A 25,242-nucleotide genomic window follows, 5' to 3' on the forward strand; every position below is an offset into this window, starting at 1 on the left:
AGGTCAACACTTGGCGTCTTACTCAGACGCTCTCTACCTTATTTTTTGAGACAAGGTCTCTCAACAATCCTGGAGAGCTCCAATTTGGCAAGAGCAGCTGGCCACTGAGCTTCAAGAATTTTCCTGTGTGTGCCTCCCCACTGGTAGAACTTCTTTCTCTTGTGTGTGTGGTGGGCTGAGACAGGGCCTGTCTTCTGTAGTTTATATTTCACTGCACTCAACCTGTGTACAAATATAGACAGCATGCCTTGGTCATTTTGTCATGGAACATGTTTGCTAACCCAAGAACAAGCATAGTTTTGAAACTTTGTTTCCCAGAACCATTTTTGCCTCAGAAGTGGCCCTCAGACTAAGCTCTCCAGGGAACATTTGCAAGACTCCCGGACTTCACTAGGCGGCCCAAGGGTGTGTGTCTCAAAGTAGACTTACGTCTCTAAAAGAAAAAGACAGCTCTCTTGAATTGTGTTGGGAGGGGAGCGAGTTTCCACACGTTTTATGAGACACAACCTAGCGCTTAATTCCATTTTATCCTCGCAGGTGTTTAATTATTGGCTTTAGACACAAATCCTCAGAGAAATCACAGAAGGAAAAGAAAGGGCCCATTTAAAGTCTCCTGAAGTGATCCTCAGCCCCTGACGGTTTGCAGGCTGGCCTGCTTCACTTTACTATCTGAAATGTCCTGTGAAAGCCGGAGGGGGGGGGTGGCTTTGGCAAGGCTCTCCTTGTTTTTTCCTGACTTAGCCGTTCAGTCTGCAGAACATTGCAGGCCGGCTGTAAGTGGTGTCTTGGCATCTGTCCCACTTCCCTAGAACACGATGTGCCACTGTCCACATGGGCCAGGCATTCCACTTGACAATAAGCCTGTCTGTCCCATTCCCAGCATTGAACGTTCAGTGGTTAGTGAGACTAGAGTGGGAAGCCCAGTTTGCCCTGGTTGCCGTGCTTCCTGCCCGAGCACATTACTTTTACCATGTCACTTGGGAATAACTTGATCAGATTAGCATGTGGTTAGCCAATAGCAACTGGAAGGGCTCTCCACGTGTCAGTTTGTTGCGTTATTAGGAAACGCGTCTGGATAGACCTGCCCAGCGCTTGCTGCTGATGTTCCTTCGGGTTCCTGCGTTCTAATTCATGAGTCGAGATGAGCGCAGACTGTGTGGGCAACTCCACCTGCCCTGCCAACAGCATGGAGGAAGACCCACCCGTGGGAATGGAGGGACCTGGGAACCTGAAGCTTGTTTTCACAGTGCTGTCGGCTGTGATGGTGGGTCTGGTCATGTTCTCTTTTGGATGTTCGGTGGAGAGTCAGAAGCTCTGGTTGCACCTCAGAAGACCCTGGGGCATCGCAGTGGGCCTGCTTTGCCAGTGTGGGCTTATGCCTCTGACCGCTTATCTGTTAGCCATTGGCTTCCGGCTGAAACCATTCCAAGCTATTGCTGTCCTCATCATGGGGAGCTGCCCTGGAGGCACCATCTCTAATGTTCTCACTTTCTGGGTTGATGGAGATATGGATCTCAGGTAAGTCACAGCAGGGAAGCTCTGCAGGGTTTCCCTGACTGGGAGTCAGGGGCACAGTTGCGCTTAAAGAAGATATGTAAGCAATCTCTGGGTAACTCTGAGTGGGAAGTAGTGCAGACGGGGGAAGACTCTCTGAGCCCTGAGCTTGCTCTGCTGTGGTTAGCTAGCTTCTGCTTTTGTGGAAACTTTTTTTTTCTACCCCAAGCAAGCACTTGGTTCATATGCAGTAAAGGCCCTTCCAAAGCATGGACTCATCCCATCTCTGTTGGCATCTCTAACAGTAATTTCCCAGGACGTCACCAATAACCCCACATAGCTAAATAAGTGATGGTGGTGGCATCAAGAGGAACAGCCAACACAGAACCCATCTGGTTCTTTTTTCTTTTGGTCTCTTTTTGTCCACTTCCCTCTCAGCAGTGTTTCCAGAATATTCTTGTTTCAAATGAACATTTTAGGTGACTGCGCAAAGGATGTTGGGGTACCCAATAGACAGGACTGACTTGAGTTAGGGAGCACTTGGAGGATGAGAAACACCTTGTTGCCTTGGTCTCCTTAGGTCAGAGCTGATTCCTACTATGCGGTGGATAAATACTCCAAGAGAAACTGAACTTCATCATTTACTCACAGTTTAACAAGGGCAAATGAATCACAGTTTTTGAAGTCAAATGTTTTGATAGGATATAGAATAGCCTTTGAAGAAAGACTAGATGAGTCAGTATTGGGGAAGGGGGATGGAAAGTTGGAAATAATGGTCTTTCTAGATTCTTTGCTTATAAAAGTGCACTTAAATCCTGCCTAGAGAAAATACGCCATATAAATTTAAGTCTTTGCATGTACACGTTTGAGATTTACTCTATGGTGAATGAATGAATGAATGAATGAGGTCAGAAGTGATGACTGAAATGGGAGTTGACATCAGTGAATCAGCTTTAGGTCTGGTTTCTAGTTCTCTTTCACGTACTGAATATTTAGTGCACTGAACAGATTTCCCTTATACCTTTTAATAGACGCAAACCACAGGACAGGTAATTAACTCTTGTATGGTAATGCCATCCAGTCATTCACAAGAGACTCAAAGGGAAATTCTTGATCCACCCATATGCCCCCACAATGAAGTTGTCCATCAACACTCACATGACAGTGGTGAAGTCCAGGTCCTGAGGATTCCTGGAGAGAAAGGAAACTAGTGTTCAGAAGTACAGGGGAGATGTGGGCTTCATGTTTCCTCCTGGATTCTCATAGTCACCGTGTGAGTGGCCTTTTATTATTCTGAGAAGATGATTCAGGTCAGTTCAGTAGCTCAGCGATAGCTGCAAAGACTAGAGCAGGGCTCACACTGGAATTCAGGTCTGGATTCTATCAGTTTGTAACTTAGTTTTCCCCACGACATTTGGCAACACAGTTGCATCATCTGGAGTAAGAGCAGAAGTCTTTAGCAGTGTTTTGAAACACTTCTAGGTAAGAGAATATTTATCACCAGCACCCCTGGCTCATCTGTGTTGTCATAACACACTAATGAGCAGAAAGGGCACTAATGTTCCTTTTGTTTCTTGTTACCAACACTATCACTTTTGTTTATTTTGCTTTTGCTTTATTGAGACAAGGTCTCATGTGGGGGGGGGGGCTTTGAACTCCTGACCCTTTTGCCTTTAGTTCCCTAGTGCTGGGATTACAGGTGTGTACCACCACATCTGGCACCAACTCTGTTCTCAGTCGGTTTTGTTGGGGTTGTTTTGTTTTGGTTTTTTTGTTCTTTTGCTTTTTTGAGACAGGGTTTCTCTGCATAGTCCTGGCTGTTGTGGAACTTCCACTGGAGATTAGGCTCACCTTGAACCCAGAGATACTCCTGCCTCTAGTGTGCCAGGGTTAAAGGTGTGTGCCATCACTCCTGGCTTAATCAGTTTTTAAACTTAAAAAAAGAATGCATTTATTTTAATGTGTGTGGGTATTTTTCTTGCAGGTTTGTCTGTGCACCACATGCATATCCAGTTGCAGATGAAAACAGAGAAGGGTATTGAATCCCCTAGAACGAGAACCATAGGTGGTTGTTTGCCATCTGGGTGTTGGGGATGGAACCTGGGTTCTCTGGTAGAACACCCAGTGCTCTTACCACTGAGCCATCTCTTATCCCTATCATTTAAATGTTGGTTAAAGTAACTTGCCAGAGAATAAATATACATGTATCTATATGACACAGATCTGGGATATAATAGGCATGCGGTAACACAGAGCCGGCACACCGTAGGCATACAGTAAGCATTAGGTATTTTCCTTGGTAAGCCCATCCATACTGATGAGGGCCTACATCCTGTGCTTTTCCTTTTCCCAACATTTTGATTTTGAGTTTCTTAAACACAATTTGTGTATTTTTGAGATAGGGTCTTTCAGCGTTGCCCAGGTTGGTCTCAAACTCAACACGTAGCCTAGACTGGTACTGAGCTGATAGCAATCCTTCCAGAGATTATGTTCTTAACAGGGTTTCTCTGTGTAGCTCTGGCTGTCCTGGAACTCACTCTGTAGACAGTCTGGCCTTGACCTCAGAGATCCTCCTGCCTCTGCCTCCTGAGTGTTTAGATTAAAGGCATGTGCCACCACTGCCCAGCTCCAGAGGTGAAATTTTAAAGTGGGTACTAAACATTAGATTTCAAAAGCTTATGGATATAACACGAATTAATGCTTATATCTCAGGAGAAGTATTGTCTTAGTCAGAGTATCTATTCCTGCACAAACATCATGACCAAGAAGCAAGTTGGGGAGGAAAGGGTTTATTCAGCTTACACTTCCATATCACTGTTCATCACCAAAGGAAGTCAGGACTAGAAATCAAGCAGGTCAGGAAGTAGGAGCTGATGCAGAGGCCATGGAGGGATGTCACTTACTGGCTTGCTTTCCATGGCTTGCTCAGCTTTCTGTCTTATAGAACCCAGAACCACCAGTCCAGGGATGGCACCACCCACAAAGGGCTGGGCCCTCCCCCCTTGATCACTAGTTGAGAAAATGCCTTACAGCTGGATCTCATGGAGGCATTTCCTCAACTGAGGCTCCTTTCTCTGTGATAACTCCAGCTTGTGTCAAGTAGACACAAAACCAGTCAGTACAAGTATAAACTAGAGTATCCCGTCTTCATGAGTAAAACCGTGTCCGTATTACAGTGCCTTGGTTCACAACGATTACCCATAAAAATCACAGAGAGTAAAACTCAGTGGCCAGTCTTGGATGGACCCCCCTTCAACAGTGCTGGATGAGATGGAAGTGTGCTCCATCACACATCTTTATTTCACAAATGGGGAAACTGAGGCAAAGCTCTTAGTGATGACCTCAAGTATAGTTTTGTTGCCTTATTCATTCCGGGGGAGGTGGTTTTTCACACACCTATCTTATGTAGGTGTTTCAGACTTCAGTGGTGTCTCCACACTGCACATGACAATGCCAGGTGCCTTTCCAGCATCCTGTGCTCCTCACCATAGTCTTTTCCTGCTCCCCCAACTTGTTCCCCACCCCTGCTCCTGCCTCCCATCATTTTCTCAGCTGACTGTCAGGCCAGCCCTCTTACTGAACTGTCACCACTCTGACTTCCTGTCACCCATCCCTCTGTTGCTTCCTCGGGTCACGCCCTAGTGAGTTCTTTCATGGCTAATTTCTGGATCTTCAGAGTTCTCTCTGTATTCAGTCTTTCTGTTACCATTTTATTATAAATAGATAAAACAGACTTTCTGTGGACCCGACTTTCCTTTCTTCCTTTTTTCTTTCACTCCCTCCCTCCCTCCATCCCTCCCTCCCTCCTTCCTTTCTTTCTTTTTTTGTATAGTGAACTTTATCAATGATATTCGGTATTTGAAAAGTACTCCTCTTTTTCTGGAATCTGGGATGGAAACCGGGGAGAGGTGAGAGGATGCTCAGTGTATTTGGGGCTGAATTGGGACAGGGACTTTTTCTTTCTCTCTTCTCACTGGGGTTGGGTTGTCTAGGGATTCTTACTGCTTGGAGGTCATGAGGCTGTGAGGTGTATCACCGAGTTGCTGTTGCCAAATACCAGGAAATGAGTTGGCAAAGTGGTTGTTGAGGGCGATGCCAAAGTTGTCACAGAGGACTTTTTGGCTAGAGGTTTGCTGAGTTGGTGGCAAAGGACACGCTGCTGATAACCTTGCGTGTCATCACAAACATGGGGACCCCAACAACTGAAGAGGCAGAGATGATGACCCTTTGGCTCTACCTGCCAAGGGGATCAGGCATTCTCCACGGCTGTGAAGAGATTCCACAATATACTTGGCATCGGCCTTGTTGCTGGAGGGTCCTGGAAGACTGAGTGGCCTTCCCGTAGATGACAGGGTTCCTGTTCTCACCCTTGACTGTGCCGTAGACCTTGCTGTATGTGGAATCCTACTGAAACATGTAGACCCTATAGTTGAGGTCATGAAGGGATCACTAATGACAACAGTATCTACTTTGCCAGGGTTAAAGACAGTCATGGTGACCAGGAGCCCAATATGGCCAGATCAGTTCCCTCTGATTGTAGTGTGTAGTTTTTGCTACCCGCTTATGCTCCAGGCGGACCGTGCTATCAGTCTGCCCAGGTTCACCCCATCTGCAGATGACCAGGGCAGAGCTCGTAGCATGGTCTGTCCGAAGCTTAAATCGGGGTATAGCAAAAATTACACGTCATAGCTGACCTTTACCACATTGTGTCTTTTTCGAGCCTGGCACTGCACGAGGTGTGGCTGTCCCAGGAGAAGGGAGGAGTGGAGAGTCGCCTCCATTCTTCTAAGTGGAGATTATAATATTCCACCATGGTATTGGTCATGTGTACGCAGTAGCCTAGCACTTACTGGATTAATTGGTTTACCCCAACTGTCCATGTTTATTTCCCACAAACTCCTCAGAGACAAGAGGCCTCCAGTCAAAGTGAATTACTCATTGTTCACTAAACACACCCTGGTTTTCTCACTTCTACTGGCCCAGGTTCTTCAAATACCCCTCAGTGTCAGCTGCCCTGATCCAGTCATGGCATGATTCTCCCTAATCGGTCTAGAAAGAGAGAATCAATCTCCTCCCTCCCTCCTTCCCTACCCTCTGCACCCCCCATCGTGTGTGTGTGGGGGGGCGATGCTTGCAGGATGCTGAGGAAAAGGAAGCACACAAAGCTTTGTGAGGCCAGAGCTTCAACCTCAGTCACAATCTTTTCCACCACATTCCACAAGCAACACAAACAGTAAGGCCAGTTCCGGTTCAGGGGTATGGGAAACTGATTGGCTCCTCCACAGCCGGACTAGAAAGTTACATTGTAGAGAACATGGATAAGGAATGGAGACATTTTCTGCCTTACACTCTATTAGAGAGAAAGAGAATCTCACTTTTGGGAGGAGAAGGTAAGAATTACTAGCTGGGGGTGCAGTGCCCAGCTGAGGTCATCTTTCAGGGTTTAGTAACTGGATCCCATGTGGTTGCTGGGAATTGAACTCAGGACCTTTGAAAGAGCAAGTTGGTGCTCTTAACCACTGAGCCATCTCTCCAGCCCATAAGTTGGCACAACCCACCAACTGACCTGTCATCCCTGAGGCAGGCAGTAAGGCACTGTATCTGCCCAGGGCACTGAGCACTGTGGAGCCATGGGTATCATTGCACCTCAGCTTCTGTATGTGTTTTGTTGTGTTGTGAGACAGGACCTCACGGAGCCCAGGCTGGCCTCAAGCTTGATTCATAGCTAAAGAAGTCTTTAAATTCCTAATTTCCCTGCCTCTGACTCCCAAGTGCTAACCTTACAGCATGGGTTGTAAGAACGTTCGTGTAGTCACACAGCCGTTTCTGCTCCATGTCTCATGTTTGGCTCCTGAGATGTCTCATATATGTGACTCACATGATATTTGTCTTCTGGGCTCTGGCTATCTGAGCACAACACCTTGTGGGTCGTCCTCAGAACATTCCGTTGGTGTCGAATGCCCTTCCATTGTCCTACTTTCCCTGTCCCCTTCTCCATAGCCACTGAGCTTTCTTCCTTTGGTTTCTTGTTTTGTGCCTCTACTTCCAGAATGCCCTATCCGAATTTTAATATTTCATGTGACTGATGAAATATTTTGATCTCCCGGTGGAAGGTCTTGCCACAGTATGATCGCCAGTCTCACTTATCGGGCGTGCCAATTGCTGGAGGCTTTGTCCTGGTGGTGTCAGGACCTTGCTGAGTGAGTGATTGACACAGAGACAGTGTCTTTTGTCAGTGTCACTACAATAACTACCCCCAGAATGAAAGCTGTTTGTTAATGCAACTCAGAACAGCTCATACTGCCTATTGCTGTCTCTGGGAAGGAAATTTATTGAGGATGTATGTGTATCTTCAGTTACCGAATTCTGGACCTAAATCAGGGTGTCTGTGTAGTTCCGTGGCCAACGTTGACCAATGAAGCTCTCTTGAGATTCTCTCCATTTATTTATTTATTTATTTATTTATTTATTTATTTATTTATTTATTTATTTATTTAGAGTCAGGTCTCATGCTTCCCTGGATGGGGTCAACTTTGAAACAACTAAGGATAACCTTGACCTTCCGATCCCCCTGTCTTGCCCTCCCGAGCTCCATGACTACAGGAGTACATTGCATGCCTGGTTTTCTCCCATGAATTCCTTGGCCCTTGGTTGAGAAATAGTATGCAATTCTTTAAGTCTGACCTGACCTTCAGTTTTGGAGACAGCGCTGAGATCAAACCTGTGTTAGTCACTTTTTTTTTTTTTTTAAACTATGGTAAAATACCAACAGATGTAATTTAAGGGAGAAAAGCTGCATTTCAGCACTCAGTGTCAGAAATTGCAGTCCGATGTTGCAGGGGAACACTGCAGGAACATGTGGCCGTGACTGATCACATGGCGCAGACCAGAAAACCAAGACAAGGATGGGAACCTGAGACAGCATTTTCAAAGGCTTCCCCTAGTGGCCTACCTCTGCCCCAACCCCAGGCCCCTTTTTCTAAGACATTCTAAGCATTAGTGGCCTAGAGCTTGCTATGTATCTGGAGACAACCTTGAACTTCTGACCTTCCCTTCTCCACTTTCCGAGGGCTGAGATAACAGGCCTGTGAAACCATGCCCGTTTTCTTTCGGAGCAGGGGATGAAACCCTAGGCTTCTTGCATGCTAGGTGAACACTGCGCTAACTGAACTATAGCTCAGACCTTATCTCCCAAAGGTTCCATGGAATTTAACTTAGTGGGCACAAGCTGGGGAACGGAGTGTTCAAAACATGAACCTGTAGGAGGACATTCCAGATTCAAGTGATACCTTAATACCATTGTTACCAAGATAGAGGTTCGATTTATATAGGTATTGTGAAAGTGAGAAGCAAAAAAAAAAAAAAAAAAAAAGGCAGCAAGAATTTGGGGTGAGCTGGAGAGATGTCTCTGCGGTTAAGAACAGTGGCTGCTCTTCCAAAGGTCCTGATTTCAATTCCCAGTCCAACTGTAATGGGATTCAGTGCCCCTCTCTGAAGACAGCTACAATGTATCATATATGTAAAATAGTAAATAATTCTTTTTTTAAAAAAAGAGTTTGAGGCACAAAATGTGGCAAACAGTACCCAGCACTCAGTAAATCTCAATAAACGCTGGTTGCCTTCCCTGGAGGCAGCACAGGGAAGTGTCTCCTGTGTAGGACAGTCAAGCTGTGACCTCTGTCCTGGGATACTTTCTATGGAAGTGATCTTACAGCAAACTGCTATCCATTTGGCTAGCCAGACCATTTCTTCTTTTAGAGAGATAAACAGTTTAGTTTGGAGAACTGGAGTTCTTGATTTTATGGACTTAAAATAACATTTGAATAACTTAAGCCCCAGTCATAGAATGCTGTTGGCTGCCTTCTAGTGGAATGCATGGCTCTGCCTTGCTGGGGGAGCCCAGGATTTACCTGTTTGCCCAGTCTGGTCAAACCTGTCTCCCTCTCTGCAGTAGCTGTGGACAGTGCCATTCTTCTTTGTGTGAGTGGAATCTTCTTCTGTTGAAACCAGATAACGCCAATGATTTCCACCGTGTGAGCAGTGGAGGGGTCCAGCTAGCCACATCCTCTGTTGATGCCACATTGGAATTTCTTGGCCGGCACTGGGAGGCGTGGCTTCCTTTTGTGTATCACAGCTTCTGCACTTCTCCAGCTCCGTTGCTGTTTACAGCAGTTGGCAGATCACCAGATCTTGTCCTCTGCCACCATCACTAAATGCATTATGGGATCGGATGATTCTGTGGAGGCTGGGGACAACAGCCTGGGGACTCGAGGTTTCACAACCAGCAAGCCACCAACACTTGGCTTTTTACAGTGAGGAATTTCAGCCTTTTGCTGCTGGAGCCAAACCGTATGGGGGTGGCGTGGAACATTCCATACTTCATAGTTCAAGATTAAACTGACACAATGAAGAAGTCCTTCTAGGACTCAGTAAACAGAGAGCCAATGCATACAGCATAGGTCAAATATTTGGAAAACTTTCCTAGGTACCATCTCTACGGAAACAGGCTTAGAATAGCAGCAAAATCCTCCTCTACCTTAGCAGGAAGTTATCTGTGTTTTGGTTTTGGTGTTGGGATTGGACCCCAGAGCCTACTCACAGTAAGATAGAATACTTCTAGGTCTTATATGAAGTGAAAGATACGCAAGATTTTTTTTAATAAGAAAAAGTTTGCAAAGAAAAATTTATGTGGAAACATTGACCCTTTTTTTTTTTTTTTTTTTTTAATGGAGACAGTTTAGTTAAAACAATCTGGTATTTGTTTAGGAAAAAAACAAAATTACTTTCTAATGGGCTATATTAGAGTTTTCTAAAATATGTTAATAAACTTGGGAATTTAATTAATGTGTAATATGTGAAGAAGGCACTTCAGTTTAGTGAGAAAAGTGTATTCATGCACTTGTCTTTCAAAACAAAATAGTTTCATATCTTATACCACATAAAATATAAACTTAAAATGGTCTGAAAATATAAACATAGAGGATCAAGCCTTAAAGAAGTAAGATGTAGGGGTGATGTCTGATGCTGCAGGAATGGAGGACACCTTCACAGGGATGAACAGCTTAGAGGCCATCAAAGAACAACAGCCCTTTATTGCTTTTGAGACACAGTCTCACTGTGTAGCATTAACTGACCTAGAAATCACTCTGTAGACCGAGCTGGCCTTATACTCACAGAGATCTGCCAGCCTCTGCCTCTGAGTGTGGGGATTAAAGGGCTGAGCTACCACACCTGGAAAACAATGACAACGACAACAAAAGAAGCCCAACAAAACAAACAGAAACTCAACAGCTTTTAATCACATAAATTTGGATTATAATAAACATCATGAGCAAAGATAAACAGTAAATTTATTGAGGCGTCTTGGGTCATAACATTTTCAGAGTTCCCTCTGGGTGGGAAGAAGAGACTTAGATAAGTCAGACTGTCCAGAGGGCTTGGAAGAGGCCAGGAGCATGAAAGACAGAGGGCCTTGGAGAAATAACCTGTAATAAGGGTACATTGAGATGTTTCTTAATACTTGTGGGAGACATCAAAGGGGCAGGGTCTGCACTGCAGATGCAAGCTTTGGGCAAATATCTAGCAAATAGAAAATTCCAGGCTTTTGGTGCTGAGATTCCATATTGAAGAAGCCCTGATATAGAATGGAGTAATTTCAAGTCAACACCTGTTCCTAGTTAGAAGGTTACATAGTATCCATTTGGAGTGAATTTTTAATCCCGTGGACCATCTCTCGTGACTCCTCTTGGCTCATGCTTTCCAATGTCCCCTGTCAGGAGTTAGCATCCACTGGGAATTTTATTATAAGTGTTTGGATGGCTTCTTGATAATTAATAATGCTTTGTACCAGGCAGGTGGTAAGTCAGCTCTCTGGTATTTGAACTAGTCTTATCTAAGCCCCAGAGTATTAGAAATGCTGTCATGCTTTCTTTAGACTTGAGAGCAGTGAGCTCTGAGTAGTGCATCCTGTGTAATCTCTGAGAAGGAGGGTCCAGAAGAAACTACATTCTAGTTATTTATTTATTTATTTGTTTGTTTGTTTGTTTATATCGAATGTATGAGTGCTCTGCTGCATATACATCTACAGGCCAGAAGAGGGCATGAGATTCCCCCTTACAGATGGTTGTGAGCCACCAGTGGTTGCTGGGAATTGAACTTAGGACCTCTGGAAGAACAGCCAGTGCTCTTAACCACTGAGCCATCTCACCAGCCTGAGACTACATTCTTTTTTTTTTTTTTTCAGTGATTCACTTTATTGTTGTTGTCGTCTCAGGCCTTGACTACACGCTTGCGCAGTAGGTACAGCCGCTCCTTCCGCTGCTGCTTCTTGGTCCTCAGCTTCTCCTCGTGCTTGGTGAGCCCGCAGCACACGGCTCTGGTCTTCTTGGGTCGCAGGTCCAGGGGCTTGTACTTCTTTCCCTTGTAGAATTTCCCGAGGTTTTCCTTTTGAGTCTGATTAATGACAGTAAGGACGTGGGCAATGGATTTGCATACGACTCATATCTTGGAGAGCTTGGACGCACACCGCCTGTCACTTTGGCGACACGAAACTGGGACAGTTCTACCTTTAGATCGTCCAGTTGTTTCAACAGCTCCTCCTTCTTCTTGCCACGCAGATCCCGAGCCTTAATCTTGGCCATTGCTACGTTGTTCACGGCTGAGGCCGTCTGGTTCGAGAGAAAGAGGAAAGGGCCTACATTCTTAATTAATTAATTAATTTTTTGGAGACAGGTTCTCACTATGTAGACCTGGCTGGCCTAAATTTGCAGAGATCCACCTGTCTTTCTATCCAGTGCTAGGATTAAAGGCTTGCGTCACGGCAGGAGTACTTCATTAAAGTAAGGACCAGGCTCTCCGTCACCAGCTTCCCCTTCTTTTTTTTTTCAGCTTCCCCTTCTAAGCTCTTTCATTTTACTTCTAGCATCAGTATGACAACCTGTTCCACAGTGGCCGCCCTGGGAATGATGCCCCTCTGCCTCTACGTCTACACCCGGTCCTGGACTCTTACACAGAACCTCACCATTCCATATCAGAGCATAGGTCTGTATGGGGCTCGTGTAACTGAGCAGAAACAGCAACGGAGACAGTACAGATGCTATACACAATGAGAAAGCTCTTTGTGTGGGTTTTCGCATTACCTAAATCAGTCCTCTTAGTCTCTGTTTCTAGTTCTTACACTTTCATGCTTCGAGAGGTCAAGGAACTTGCTGAAGACCATGCAGTGTAGACCTGAAGTTGTAACTCAGGACCCACCTCTCACATCTACATTTTAGCCTCTGTGTGCTAGTCTTTATAGGTGGAGTGGAATACCCAGTGTGTGATATTTATGAAGAGCCTCACATACTGTGACTCACAATGGCTACCTATCCACCTGTCATGGCACATGTCCTTAAGTGTCCCTTCCCTGGCTGGAAATTTCATAGATTTAGGACTGTTCTCATTTCTAACCATTATATTTTCGATGTCTCTAAAATTCCTTGTCAGAGGATTCTGAGAGAAATGGTGGCCCAGGTGTGATGGCACACATTAGGAGGACATACCTCAAAAAAAAAAAAAAAAAAAAAAAAAAAAAAAAAAAGTCTTTCAGAGCTGTTCACTAATTGGAATGGAGGTTGCTGGGAATGCAGGAGGCATTAAGGGGAAGAGGGGACACTGTCTGATGGATTTTCTTTCTGTTTAGGAATTACCCTCCTGTCCCTGGTCGTTCCTGTGGCCTCTGGCATCTATGTGAATTATAGATGGCCAAAGCAAGCAACAGTCATCCTCAAGGTCAGGACCCCCCTCCCACGAACAGCACATCACCAGATGCAGAGACTAAAAGAACCAATGAGTTGTCACAGTACAGCCCCCTTCCAGTCCCTTGCCTGGAGCTCTGTCACTCCCACTGGTCCACACAGGCTGTGGCACCTTGGAAAATGTGATGTTCCTAGAGACAGAAACACTAGGGCCTGGCATGGGCTGAGAATGCCTGGCCCTGCCCCTCCCCTAGGCTCTCCACAAGCACCTGTAAGGCGAGGCTTCTCCCTGCAGTGAGCACAATGGAGCCCCAATGTGTGGGAGCATGGGAGGTTTCTTAGAATGGGATGAAGGGCCTTCTTGACAAAGCACTCCTGGGAACACACTCCTAAACTTGTAATTGGTGTACACAGCAAGGACTGCTCACCTCATGACGCCATGTGGATGAAATCACCCCGAAAGCACTGAGGGGTGGCTGTGGAATGGTAGGAACCCAGGCATCCCACCTTCCCTTGCTTCACAGTGCTGTCTCTGCTTGAGAAACAAGTACTCATCCTTGCCGGATGATTGTTAAAATCACCCCAGAAGACATAAGTTTGTGTTTCTTCAATGCTGAAAAGGGATCTCGGCTTACTTTACATTTATAAAGAAATGAGCGTTAGTGGGTTCCGGGGAGGTTCTGCAGAAAGGTCTGCTCATTTCAGTTTGGGAGTGGTAGTTTGGTCTATCCTAAGCTTACTGTCTCCACTGCCTCCCTTTCTCGTTGAGAAATGCCCAGTGAGAGCCAGACAGGACAGGGGAGCGAGGATGTGGAGGGAGCATGGTGCCTTGTACACTGGAAGACTTAATTTCACTCTTTCTGGGCTGTACTCATGGGACAAAGATCCTCCTTTCCCAGGCTTGTCACTGTCCCTTTAAAAGGGGAACACTCCCAGTGGGAAATGTTCACAGAGCAAGAGGACTGTGTGATCATGAAAACTTTCAAATACTTTGTCATTGATTATTTTTTCCTAAAAGGGCATTCAATGACTACAATTAAGAACATCCTCTTTTAGCCTTTCTGTGTACTTGGGACTTTTGTCCGTTTAGTGGAAAAACTAGATCGGTCTAAGGAGTAGGATGTGATTGGTGGCTCACAGGGTAGCAGTGAGGTGGATTGTCAGGACAGACAGGCCATGAACAGGAGTTACCAGAAAGGGGTCTTTGGTGTGTGTGGGTGTCAGCTGCTGCTGTCATTTGCCCCTTCTGAGATGTCAGGCTCGGTTCAGTGTGTGAGCTGGAGTTCCTGGTACCTATAAGAGGTGGGACCTGCTACAAGGTATTCAGGTCCTGAAGGTATCCCTTGTAAGGTGTGAGTGGAGACCTGAGGGCTGGGTTAACTCCTGTGAGGATGGCTTGCCATGCAGAGAACTGTTCCCAAGTTCTACACACACTTCACCGCTCTCTCCTGTGGTCACACTGCTGTGACATTTGTCAGGAGACCTCAGCAGTGCTGAGCCACGCCCCTGCTCCCATCTTCTGCACTGGGAGCTGAAGGAACTCTGTGTAGACTTTTTTCAGTATTTTTGTGACAGCATTAGAAATGGACCAAGGAGGCATTGTCGGGGTCTGGTTATTTTATAATATCATCTCATTTCTGAGAGCCAAGTCCTCCGGTTTACTTCTCTACTTGAAAAGGGAAATATGCCGATACTAAAATAAGAAGGCTTACCATTTCTGTTCAACCCTACTAATTTCTCTTGACTGTTGTGGAGCTGGGATTTTCCTAGATACAGTACTTCCCCATTCAGTTTGGCTTTCTCTAGGTTCTGCTATCTTAGGTAGACTACAGAAAAATATTAGATGGAAATTTTCCAGAAATGAACGACTCATTTATTTAAAATCGGGCAGCCTTGTAGTTAGTGTGATGAAGTCTGGCACTGTCCTGTTTACAACATGAGGTGTCACTTTGCCTTGTCTGTCATGTCAGTCTGTCACTGCTGTGATGATTTGACACCAGGCCTGAGTTCTAAATGTGTCCAAGAAGTTCTTATCACAGCCTCAGGTTAGGAGAGTCCTCCCTAGACCAGAAGATCCCTGAAGTCATTGTCTTTAGCATCTAATTAGCTATAATTGTCAACTTGACACTGTCTAGTGCTGTCTGAGAAGAAAGCTTCAATTGAGGAGTTTTATGGATCAGATTGGCCTTTGGGCACACCTGTGGAATGGTTAGTCTTATTGATTAATTGGCCCAGACCACCTTGGGTGGCACCATCTCTAGGCAGATGGTCCTGGGCTTTATAAGAAAGTTAGCTAAGCTGGGAGAAGGAGCTTTAGGGAGCCAGTTCCTGAGAGGCTACCTGTGCTTCGATAGATGGCCCTAGCCCTATCCACACACTGGTTGCTATGATTGTACCCTGTGGGTTAAAGAATAGTGGTAGTGAGATGAAGAAGTACTAGAGATGGACATGGGGGAGGGGTTTTGGTTAAGGCCCATTGTATGCATGTACAACATTCCCAGTAATAAAGATAACAGCTAAAAACCACCTTATAGTCTTCAACATTTTCCCATGAAAGATTTTATTATATAATACATGTAATGTATATACACAGTATTTTTTAAATATATATATATATTTTTTTTTTTTTAAAGAAAACAAAGCTAGCTAAGCACTGGGCTGAGACCAAGCTAGCAAGCAGCATTTCTCTGTGACTCCTGCCTCCAGTTCTTGCCCTGACTTCTTGACCTGGAAATATAAGCCAAATAAACTCCTTTTCCCTCTGTGTGCTGTTAGCTAGGGTGTTTCATCACAGCGAGAGGAGAGAGAGAGAGAGAGAAGCAGACTGGAACAACGTTAGCTAACCAGGAACCTTTCATTATTTCTATTATTTCCCATTCATTACTTCCATGTCTCAAGTCTGCGCATTTTTGGTACCATTATCCACTGGTCCTGATCAGGGACAACCCATCTGTTCATTTGCTCCTGGTCCTTAATCTAATTCATCACAGTTATGCCTGCACAGCAAGAGCCTAGCCCGGGAATTATACAGGATACAGCACGCACTATCTGAGTTCAGGAACTCGCTGGGCATTGTGGGACACACCCATTGTGCACCAGAGCAGGAAGGCAACTTTAACAGGAAATCAGGTGCAAATGGCTCTGAGTTCTACAACTTCTGATGGTCAAACCTTTTACACACGTGCTGAGCTCAGCATCGTGGAGGGAAGAACCCTGATGTTACTCACAGGCACTCACTTTGCTGCTTCACTGCAGGTAGGGGCAGCTGTTGGTGGTGTGCTCCTCCTGGTGGTGGCGGTTACTGGCGTGGTCCTGGCAAAGGGCTGGAAGACAGATGTCACTCTTCTGGTCATCAGCTGTATTTTTCCCTTGGTCGGCCATGTCACGGGCTTCCTGCTGGCATTCCTCACCCACCAATCTTGGCAAAGGTACAGTCACATAACCTACAATGTGTGTGTGCATGCCTGCATATGTATTCGAGTGCACGCACGAGTGTGTCCATCTACATATGTGAGTGCATGTGTATGTGCGTGTGTGCATGTGTGCTTGTATGCTTGCGCCTGTGTGTGTGTGAGTGTGTGTATGTACATGTGCATGTCTGGGCCTCAGATTTTTAGACATGTGTATGTGAGGCACAAAGCCTATCTCTTTGACTCCATAAGCTTTTCTATGGCTGGTGCACTGGCCACACTGCCATGGCAGGCTTCGATGGCGGTGTGGTAAATTTTTTACATAGACAAAAGCCACATGGGTAGAGTTTGTCCTAATGAGAGCTACTACTGCTGTGTCGAAACACCTTGGACCAAAAGCAACTTGGGAAGGAAAGGGTTTTGTTCTGCTTACATTTCCACGCTCCTGTTCATCATCCAGGGGAGTTCGGCTGTAACCTGAGGCCGGAGCTGATGCAGAGGCCATGGAGGGCGCTGCTTACCGATTTGCTCTTCATGGCTTGCTCAGCCTGTTTTTTAGAGAACCAGGACCACCTGCCCAAGAGTGGCACCACCCACAGTGAGCTGGGCCCTCCACTGTCAGTCACCAATTAAAAAAAATGCCTCCCAGGCCTCCCTATAGCCAGATCTTTTGGAAGCAGTTTCTTAATGGAAGTTTCCTCAATTAAGTTCCTTCAAACAACTCTAGCTTGTTTCGGGTTGACACAAAACTAGTCACCACAGAGTTGTAATTTATGAGGGCAAGGTTAGGGCTGATCTCTGAACAGTAAGGGCCAGCCCAGCCTACACTGCAAGTCCTTGTCTCAACTCCGAAACTGAGAAGGTGGTGTGGGAATTCCAAACAGGAGGAGTGGACTTGTTTCGCTCAATATAGAGATCATTGTAGGGCTTGAGTAAAGAGATTAAATCCTTGTTGATTATGCAAGATTTTAAAGGAATTACTGCTTATGAATAATACTTATTAGGAATTTGTCTTCAATATTGTCATTGGGATTGGGGCAGATACCCTTATAAACATTGTAAAATATTAAAGATGGTAAGGTCCCATGTTGGCATGCATGCCATGACATGATGAAACTATGCACTAATGAAGAGAATGTTGCCAACCAGCAGAAACTTTCCAAAAGGCGATGTTGTGTCCACAGCCTTAGGCCTGTTTGTGGTTATTAACTCAGTGCTTTTACTTTGGTTGAGAACAGGGTCTTGCTATGTAGCCCCAGTAGCCTTGAGCTCTGTCCACCTGCCTCAGCCTCTTGAGTGATTAAAGTTGTGTGTCACACACTCTGCAGTAATCAGTTCTAGAGTTAGCTCTATCAGGTATACACGTGACTGTTGATTTGATAAGATGCTAATTGTGGTGCCCATTATAAAGGTAAAAATGGAAGCAATTTAAATATCTCACAATAGGGACATGTTTATTTATGAAGTATGCCTTTGATGGGTACAAAGCATCAAATCTCAATGACATCAGGACAAGACACCAAAGCTAAACTTAGTAAAACTTGATTTCAACTTTGTGGGGGGAGGGGGAAGAAAAGAGAATATGGGGGAAAAAAAGGAAGACATTGCAATTTTGAGTAGGGAAGCTAAGGGTGATTTCAATTCTTTCATATTTCCTGGGAATGTTTTCCATTTTTCAGTAAGTGGATTTATTTTTAAATCGGGAGAGGCATGGGAGAAAAGAGTCTGGGCTGGGAAGGGTTAGGTCGGTCTTAGGCTGATCCCATTGCATCCGGGGACACGGAGCATTGCGCACACTGGGAGAGGCCCGAACCCGTCTATCCTGCTCTCTTCCTGTTGCAAACTGACAGGTAGCTATGATTAGTCCCTGATGAATAAGCCCTTCAGGGAGGATTAGGAATGTAATCAAGTTCCTGGAGCTAGAAAGTGGTAGAGTTTGGATTTGAACCTGGGCTTGTTTCCAGGTCAAGGGCATAGACTGCTGGATGCTGGAGGTTGATGACAGGGTCTGCAGAGGAAGGAAGAACTCAGGGCAAGGTGTTGTCAGCTGTCTGGTCCTTTATCTCATAGCCAGGCAAAGACGAGGCCAGAGGTGATTGCATTAGCTGAGTGAATGGTCCCGGTGAACTGCAACTTTGTAGCGTTGTGAAGTTGAGCTAGGAAGTTTGAGGGAAGTGCACTTAGTATGAAGGAAACGGAATACAATGTGGCTCAGACCTTGCCATTCAAAAATTTTCTACCCTGATACCTCCACGTGGAATCCCAGCTCCAGCTGAACAAAAGACCCTTTAGCCTTTCACTTCATATGCCGGCTGCGAGCTCCTTATAAACTGGAGACAAATGGAGTTGCTTGTCGAACCCTCCACGTGCCTGCTTTTGCTTCCCTTTTCTCTCATTTCCCCGACTCCCATCTTCAAGAAAGATTTGTTCCATTTTCTGCAATCAAAAAAAAAAAAAAATGTAAAAATGAGAGAAATTTATTACTGAACTCTTCACCAAAAGCAACCCTTTCTGACATTTGTTTTTTTATTTAGAGTTTTTGATGCTTTGAGTTTATCCAGTTTCTGGCCTCTGACTTAGTTTCCCATTCTGTGTCCTCCAGCCCTCCTCTGCATGTGGACTGGCTTGCAGTACAAGAAGCACCCCCTCAGGAAGCCATGCTCATCCTGTGCCTACAACTTTCCTTCTGCCTCTCCCTGATACCGATCACCTCTTCCTGTTCTGTAGCTTCGACCTCTGCAAAGCTTTCTGCAGTCACTTTTGTCGGTCAGCCGAGTTTCTATAGCATCCTCTGGGCCTGATCCTTGGTGGGCATTGTATTCTGGTGTGCCTGTTGTCCTTCTACCCCAAGTTCTTGGGCAGGGATCTTGAGGTTCCATTCCACAGGGCATCCTTGCCATATACACAGGAGGACCCCACTACTGTCAAGGAACACATCCTTTTAGTTGCCTGAGCCTGTATGTGTCCTTATTCAAAGGGGACACTGGAGCATGGTTTCTTTCGCTAGTTTGTATCTCTTGAATCTTTCCACCACCAGGTGCAGGACAATCTCCATAGAGACTGGAGCTCAGAACATCCAGCTGTGCATTGCCATGCTGCAGCTGTCCTTCTCTGCAGAGTACCTGGTCCAGCTGTTAAACTTCGCCTTGGCCTACGGACTCTTCCAAGTGCTTCACGGGTTGCTCATTGTGGCAGGTGCGCATTTCCCTCTGCACACCAGTAACGGATATTAACAGTTTCAAACCGGCTTTCTGAGTACTGCTCTTGTGATATATTTTTAGCCTGATACTTTTGGGGACTATAATGTATAGAGCCAGGGTACTTCGATGCAGTGGGTGTTTCACAGAAAATACTGTAAAAGCCATCTGAGTGAGATCTAAGCAGAAACAAGTCACTGCCCAAAACCATCATGGGAGCTTTTATGTCCTGTCTCACTCAGAGCCTTGAGCTTTGCTTTCCCAAATGCTTAGTTACTTCTGTGCCACAGACACTAAAACTTAGGCTGAGTGGCTACAGAGTATTTTTCGAATACAAAACTTAACACATATACAGAAGTGTAGACACGGTGAAATTTTATGGACATGTATATCCAAAACATGTTACCCTCCTATCTGCTCAGCCAAATATGCATTATTGGGGGGGGGGGTAAATCCTTATATATGAAAGGGAAATTGCAAGAAGGTGTGAATACACATATGTCCACATACATTTATTTATTTAGGTCTTGGAATATACTCTGAGTAAGGTTAGTGATTACTTATAAAACTGATTACACACTGTATAGTTACATTTTTCTGTTGCTGTAATGAAATGCAGTACTCAAAAGTAACATAGAAGAAAGGCTTTATTTTGGTTTACAGTTACACACACACACACACACAGAGAGAGAGAGAGAGAGAGAGAGAGAGAGAGAGAGAGAGAGAGAGAGAGAGAGAGAGAATCAATCAGTCCATAATGGTGAGGAGGCATGGCAGTAGGGGCAGGAACAGACATTTTTATGCATGCGTGCACACACACATGCTATTCTTCTACTTGCTTAGGTAGGCTGCTCATATTTTACCTTTGAATGGGAAGCAGAGAAAGCACAGAAAGCGGGACCCAGCTATAAAACCCCGTGTCCCCCAGTGAAGTACTGCCTCCAGCAAGGCTCTGTCTCCTAAACATTACTCCACACTGATTACCAAGTGTTCAAATACATAAGCCTATGGGGTCCATTCTCATACAAACTACCACAGATACTGATTATTTTTTTCAAAAGATCTATTTATTTATTTATTATATGCACAGTGTTCTGTATATATATCTGCATGTCAGAAGAGGGCACCAGATCTCATTACAGATGGTTGTGAGCCACCATGTGGATGCTGGGAATTGAACTCAGGACCTCTGGAAGAGCAGTCAGTGCTTTCAACCTCTGAGCCATCTCTCCAGCCCGATACTGACTATTATACACCATTGGTATAGCAACAATGTTGTGAGGAACACTTGGGACCAGGGACTTCCCAGGGGATATGAGAAACTGTCCTATTAGAACAAACTCCTGGTTCTGAGACCCAACGGTTTGGAGAAACATCAGACTGAGCTTCTTTGCAGTTACATCCTAGCACTCAAGCAAGTGCCCAATGCACAGTAAGCACTTCACAAGGGTTTGTTGACTGACTGAGGGAGTAAGATCCGAGAGATGTGATAAACAAATCCCTGGATAAAAGGCCCATTCTGCTACTCCACACACGTTCACTCTGCAGATTTACCTTCTCCTTTCCTTCCCGTCCCCACACATGGGTCTCCCCGGAGTATGGCTGAATGCGCCCTGTCCCTTAGATGTGCTAAGGTGATTTTAATGCTGTTTGTTCTCACACCCAGCATATCAGGCATACAAGAGGAGGCAGAAGAGGAAATGCAGGAGACAGCACCCGGATTGCCCAGACGTCTGCTACGAGAAGCAGCCCAGAGAGACCAGTGCTTTCTTGGATAAAGGGGATGAGGCTGCTGTAACTCTGGGGCCAGAGCAGCACCACAGGACTGCCGAGCTGACCAGCCACATTCCTTCATGTGAATAGTGGGAGACCCAGACAGACTTGGCCCTTCATCTTCCTCTAGTGGCCAGTCAAGACCATGTGTGGTTGGTAGTAAGCAACGGGCATCTCCCCGAAAAGCTGTCCTCCCATTGTGGGATGTACCCAGGGGAGAGAACCCCATGCAGAGGAGACATCACATTGCCGGACAGAGTATCTGCGGGCTTCTTGACTTCAGGAGATGCTCTGGAGAACTAGAGGAGAGACACTAAGAGAAGATTAGCTTTGGTGACATCATTCTTATTCCTAATGGATCAAGCATCGTCTAATATCGATTATGCATGTAATGCAAGTGGGCTAGCTCTTTCTCTTGAGAGGAACAGACCGGTGCCCAGAATCTCCAAACTGTAGATACATGGGCTCGCCCACTCTCCAAAACAACCGAGACACATACATCCGTTCAAGTATTCTGAGCACCCAATCACCCGAAAAGCCTGTAGCTTGTTTCCTGTGTTTTGATAGTTGATCAATGATTATCTCAGAATAGCTTTACCCATCTGTGCTACCTACCTCATTCTTTAGAACAGTGGCTGCATCCAAGTATTGTGTAATATAGGACTGTAATTTATTGAAGGAGTCTTTACTAAGATTTAGATACCTTCCAGCTCAGGGCTGCTGTAACCCCTGGCCCTCACCCCATGTCCCCGCAGGCTAGCTCCTTCCTACAGTGCCAGTGGGCAGGCCCACAGCTCCTCGAAATCCTTGGCAGACTGTTCTGTCTCAGAACAGCTTTGTCGTCGAACCCCAGTCTTAAGACATGATGTCTCATTGTTTTGACTTTCAGAAACATCTCATTAAAATTATTATCTCAAAATTATAAACTCGAACACTTTTATGTTCATTTAACTTCTGTGTGTCTGTCCAGCCTTTTTTCTTTTACTGTGATATTTTTCTATTGCCTTTTTGGAAGATAGGATTTCACAGCATGGCGTCTCTGGTCCTCCCAAGTGCAGTATGAGCCACTGTTCCCACTGGCTTTGCTTTTCTTTTGAGCCAACTGCACCCCTGTCCTGGGTACCACCACGGATCAGCTTTGGACTTTTGTGTCTTTGGCTGTTGAGATTTTTATTTTTCATACACTTTGGCTTTACCAGTCTTTTAGAAAACTCTGCAAAGGCCAGAAGCTGGGATGTTAATCTTTGTGTAGGTTATAGGTTGCCGGATGTCCCCTGTAGAGAATATGGGCAGCACCTTTTCAGGTTGGGACTTCCGGCTTTGCTGCCATTGGAGGGTATTTGAGGCATGTTGGGTAGTGCCTGGCAGGGAGTGAAATCTGCCCCTCTCTATCCTGACACTATTAAACAGTGTCCCATGTGCTTTTGCTTCTCTGTGAAGGTGACACCCAGGTGGCTACCCCCTTTATTTGAACTGATTCTTGGTACAGTGTGTAAACTGTAGTTTTGAAAATCTGTTTACTTTTGTTCTGTGTATATGCGTGTTAGGGGGCTATACACGTCATGGCATGCATGTGTTGGTCACTGTGTGTGCCAGAGTGGCTGTCCAGTGAACTTCTGGGATCTCTGTGTGTGTTTAGGTTGTCACTCATATATTTAATCATTTATCTCTTCTATGTGCATTGAAATGCTTCCTTTATTCCATAACTTCATCTATACATTTTGTTCTATTTACTTAGTGGCGGTAGGGTCTAAACCCAAGGCCTCACACAGTAAGTACTCTGCCATGGAGCCACGGAGAGCGTCCTCCAGGCAATGTGTACATTGTTGGGACCCTGACTTAATTTTGGACATACTTGCATTTGTTAATTTTTGCAATGTGAGAGAGCTTAAAATATGGGGTTAAATGTATTACCCATTTGTCTTGTAAGTCTTCTTCATATCTTTTGGGTGGGTATGACTTTAGTGAATCTTAAGACAGTTTTCCAATTCTGAGTACTTCTGTGGTAGTATAAACCACCACCACCCCCAACACATGGTAGGATTTAGAATAACGAATACTCACATTTACGACATGATTGCTGTTGCTTTACTGCATGGAGATCTTTGCTTCCCCGCTTGATAAATGTATAGATGGGAGCCTGTCTGCCAGGTTTGGCCTCACAGGACAAGCAGAGCAGAGAGCGGAGAGAGCAGAGAGCAGGGCAGGGTCCTACCCTTGGGAGTCCATAGCCTAGAGGAGGCAGACAGACTGCTGGGAAGGACATGAGGAGAGCTGTGGTCCAAAGCGAACATCACTGAGAGAGTTAAAGGATCCATGAGGACGGCCTGAATGTTTCTTTCTATGGAAAAAGTACTGCTTAGGGGTAGCAATACAGCCAGCACTGCCACTTGGGACATCCCCAGGAAGCATGTGAAAGGCTGTTTGCTCAAAGACAGATCCACCAGTCACCACAAACGGTACACCTGAAGACTGCCGCTGACTGCAACACCAGGCTGCTTGCAGGGACAGCTGAGGTTCTCAGAACAAAGGGTAAGACTCAGCCGGCTGATTAAGCTTTGTTTCTCAACTCGATACAAATTGGAGTCATCTGGAAAGAGGGAACATCATCTGAGAAGATGCCTCCATTAGACTGGTCTGTAAACAAGTCTGTGGGAGATGTTTTCTTGATTTCTGATTGATGAGGGCCGACCCAGCTGTGCAGGCTGCCACGCATGGGGAGTGACACTGTATCTCCACCGTCCCTGCCCTGACGTCCCCCAGTGACGGAGCATGACCTGGGTGGGTAAGCCAAACAAACCCTCTCCTCCTCAAGATGTTTTTGGCCATGGTCTTTATCACAGCGATAGAAAGAAAACGATTCCAAAGATCTAAATGCACTGTAGTTGATGCAACCACTCACAGGCTACTAACAGCCGGGCCTCACATGAACTCCGAGGAGAGACCAAAGGGCCAGCATGGATGGAGCTCTGCATGGCCATGACAGCGGACGCGAAGGGCACTGTCTTCTGAGTGCTGGTTGTTTCCTATGCAAATACCCAGAATACTGTGAGTTCGAATTCAAGAGGGACCTGATGCAACCATTTCCAAACCAGGAGGAAAGGCCAGGGCCTTTCATTAAGCAGCTGGGTTTCCTAATCTCTACATACAATCCTAGGGAAAGCTTGTTGGAGCTTGTTTGTAGATTCTGGAAGGGAAGCTCACCTCCTCATACACCCTAGATCTCCACTGGCAAAGGTCATTCTCTTTGACCAACAGAGATGGAGATTTGAGGGAGGAAGGGAACACTGGTCTACTCAGCCACATCAGCCAAATACCCCCCTGGCGACCCATGGGTGACATGTCACAAGTCACCTTAACATTCTGAGCTTGCTTCCTAAAATTAAGAAAACAAATGTCCTGTTTGGGTCAGCAACAATTGGGTGGGTCTTTTTTTTTTTGGTTATCTGCATTATAATACAAACTGAAACTGAAATTGGTACATTACATTTTTATTTGTCTACAAATTTTCTGCAAGCTAACCTGTAATTTGCCAACCACGTTTCCATCCTAAGGAGGTACCCTGAAGCTGGGCAGTGGTGGCACACACCTTTAGTGCCAGCACTCAGGGAAGCAGAGGCAGGCAGATCTCTG

At 45.5% G+C, this 25,242-nt stretch overlaps 1 protein-coding gene and 1 pseudogene across 2 annotated transcripts; one reads left to right on the forward strand and one right to left on the reverse strand.

The window, feature by feature from the left end:
- Positions 1-1,068: 1,068 nt before the first annotated feature.
- SLC10A6 (solute carrier family 10 member 6) lies at positions 1,069-22,523 on the forward strand. The gene is made up of 6 exons (XM_080925814.1): positions 1,069-1,518; positions 12,416-12,534; positions 13,175-13,263; positions 16,485-16,657; positions 19,677-19,834; positions 21,503-22,523. Exons 1-6 carry the CDS (start codon positions 1,142-1,144, stop codon positions 21,697-21,699), a joined length of 1,113 nt encoding a protein of 370 aa, XP_080781940.1. The 5' UTR covers positions 1,069-1,141; the 3' UTR covers positions 21,700-22,523.
- LOC308427648 (large ribosomal subunit protein uL29-like) lies at positions 11,764-12,134 on the reverse strand (annotated as a pseudogene). Its single transcript has one exon. The product of its transcript is annotated as a large ribosomal subunit protein uL29-like (transcript).
- Positions 22,524-25,242: the final 2,719 nt, after the last annotated feature.

This window comes from Micromys minutus (assembly GCF_963924665.1).
Source record: "Micromys minutus genome assembly, chromosome: 11".
Taxonomy (NCBI): Eukaryota; Metazoa; Chordata; class Mammalia; order Rodentia; family Muridae; genus Micromys; species Micromys minutus.

What these genes read in the sequence shown, in the direction of transcription:
- SLC10A6 (XM_080925814.1), top strand. Translation starts at nt 1,142, where the DNA reads ATGAGCGCAGACTGTGTGGGCAACTCCACCTGCCCTGCCAACAGCATG. An exon ending in CATTCCATATCAGAGCATAG is followed by an intron (nt 12,535 to 13,174) that starts GTCTGTATGGGG and finishes CTTTCTGTTTAG; the next exon opens with GAATTACCCTCCTGTCCCTG. An exon ending in CGGGTTGCTCATTGTGGCAG is followed by an intron (nt 19,835 to 21,502) that starts GTGCGCATTTCC and finishes TCTCACACCCAG; the next exon opens with CATATCAGGCATACAAGAGG.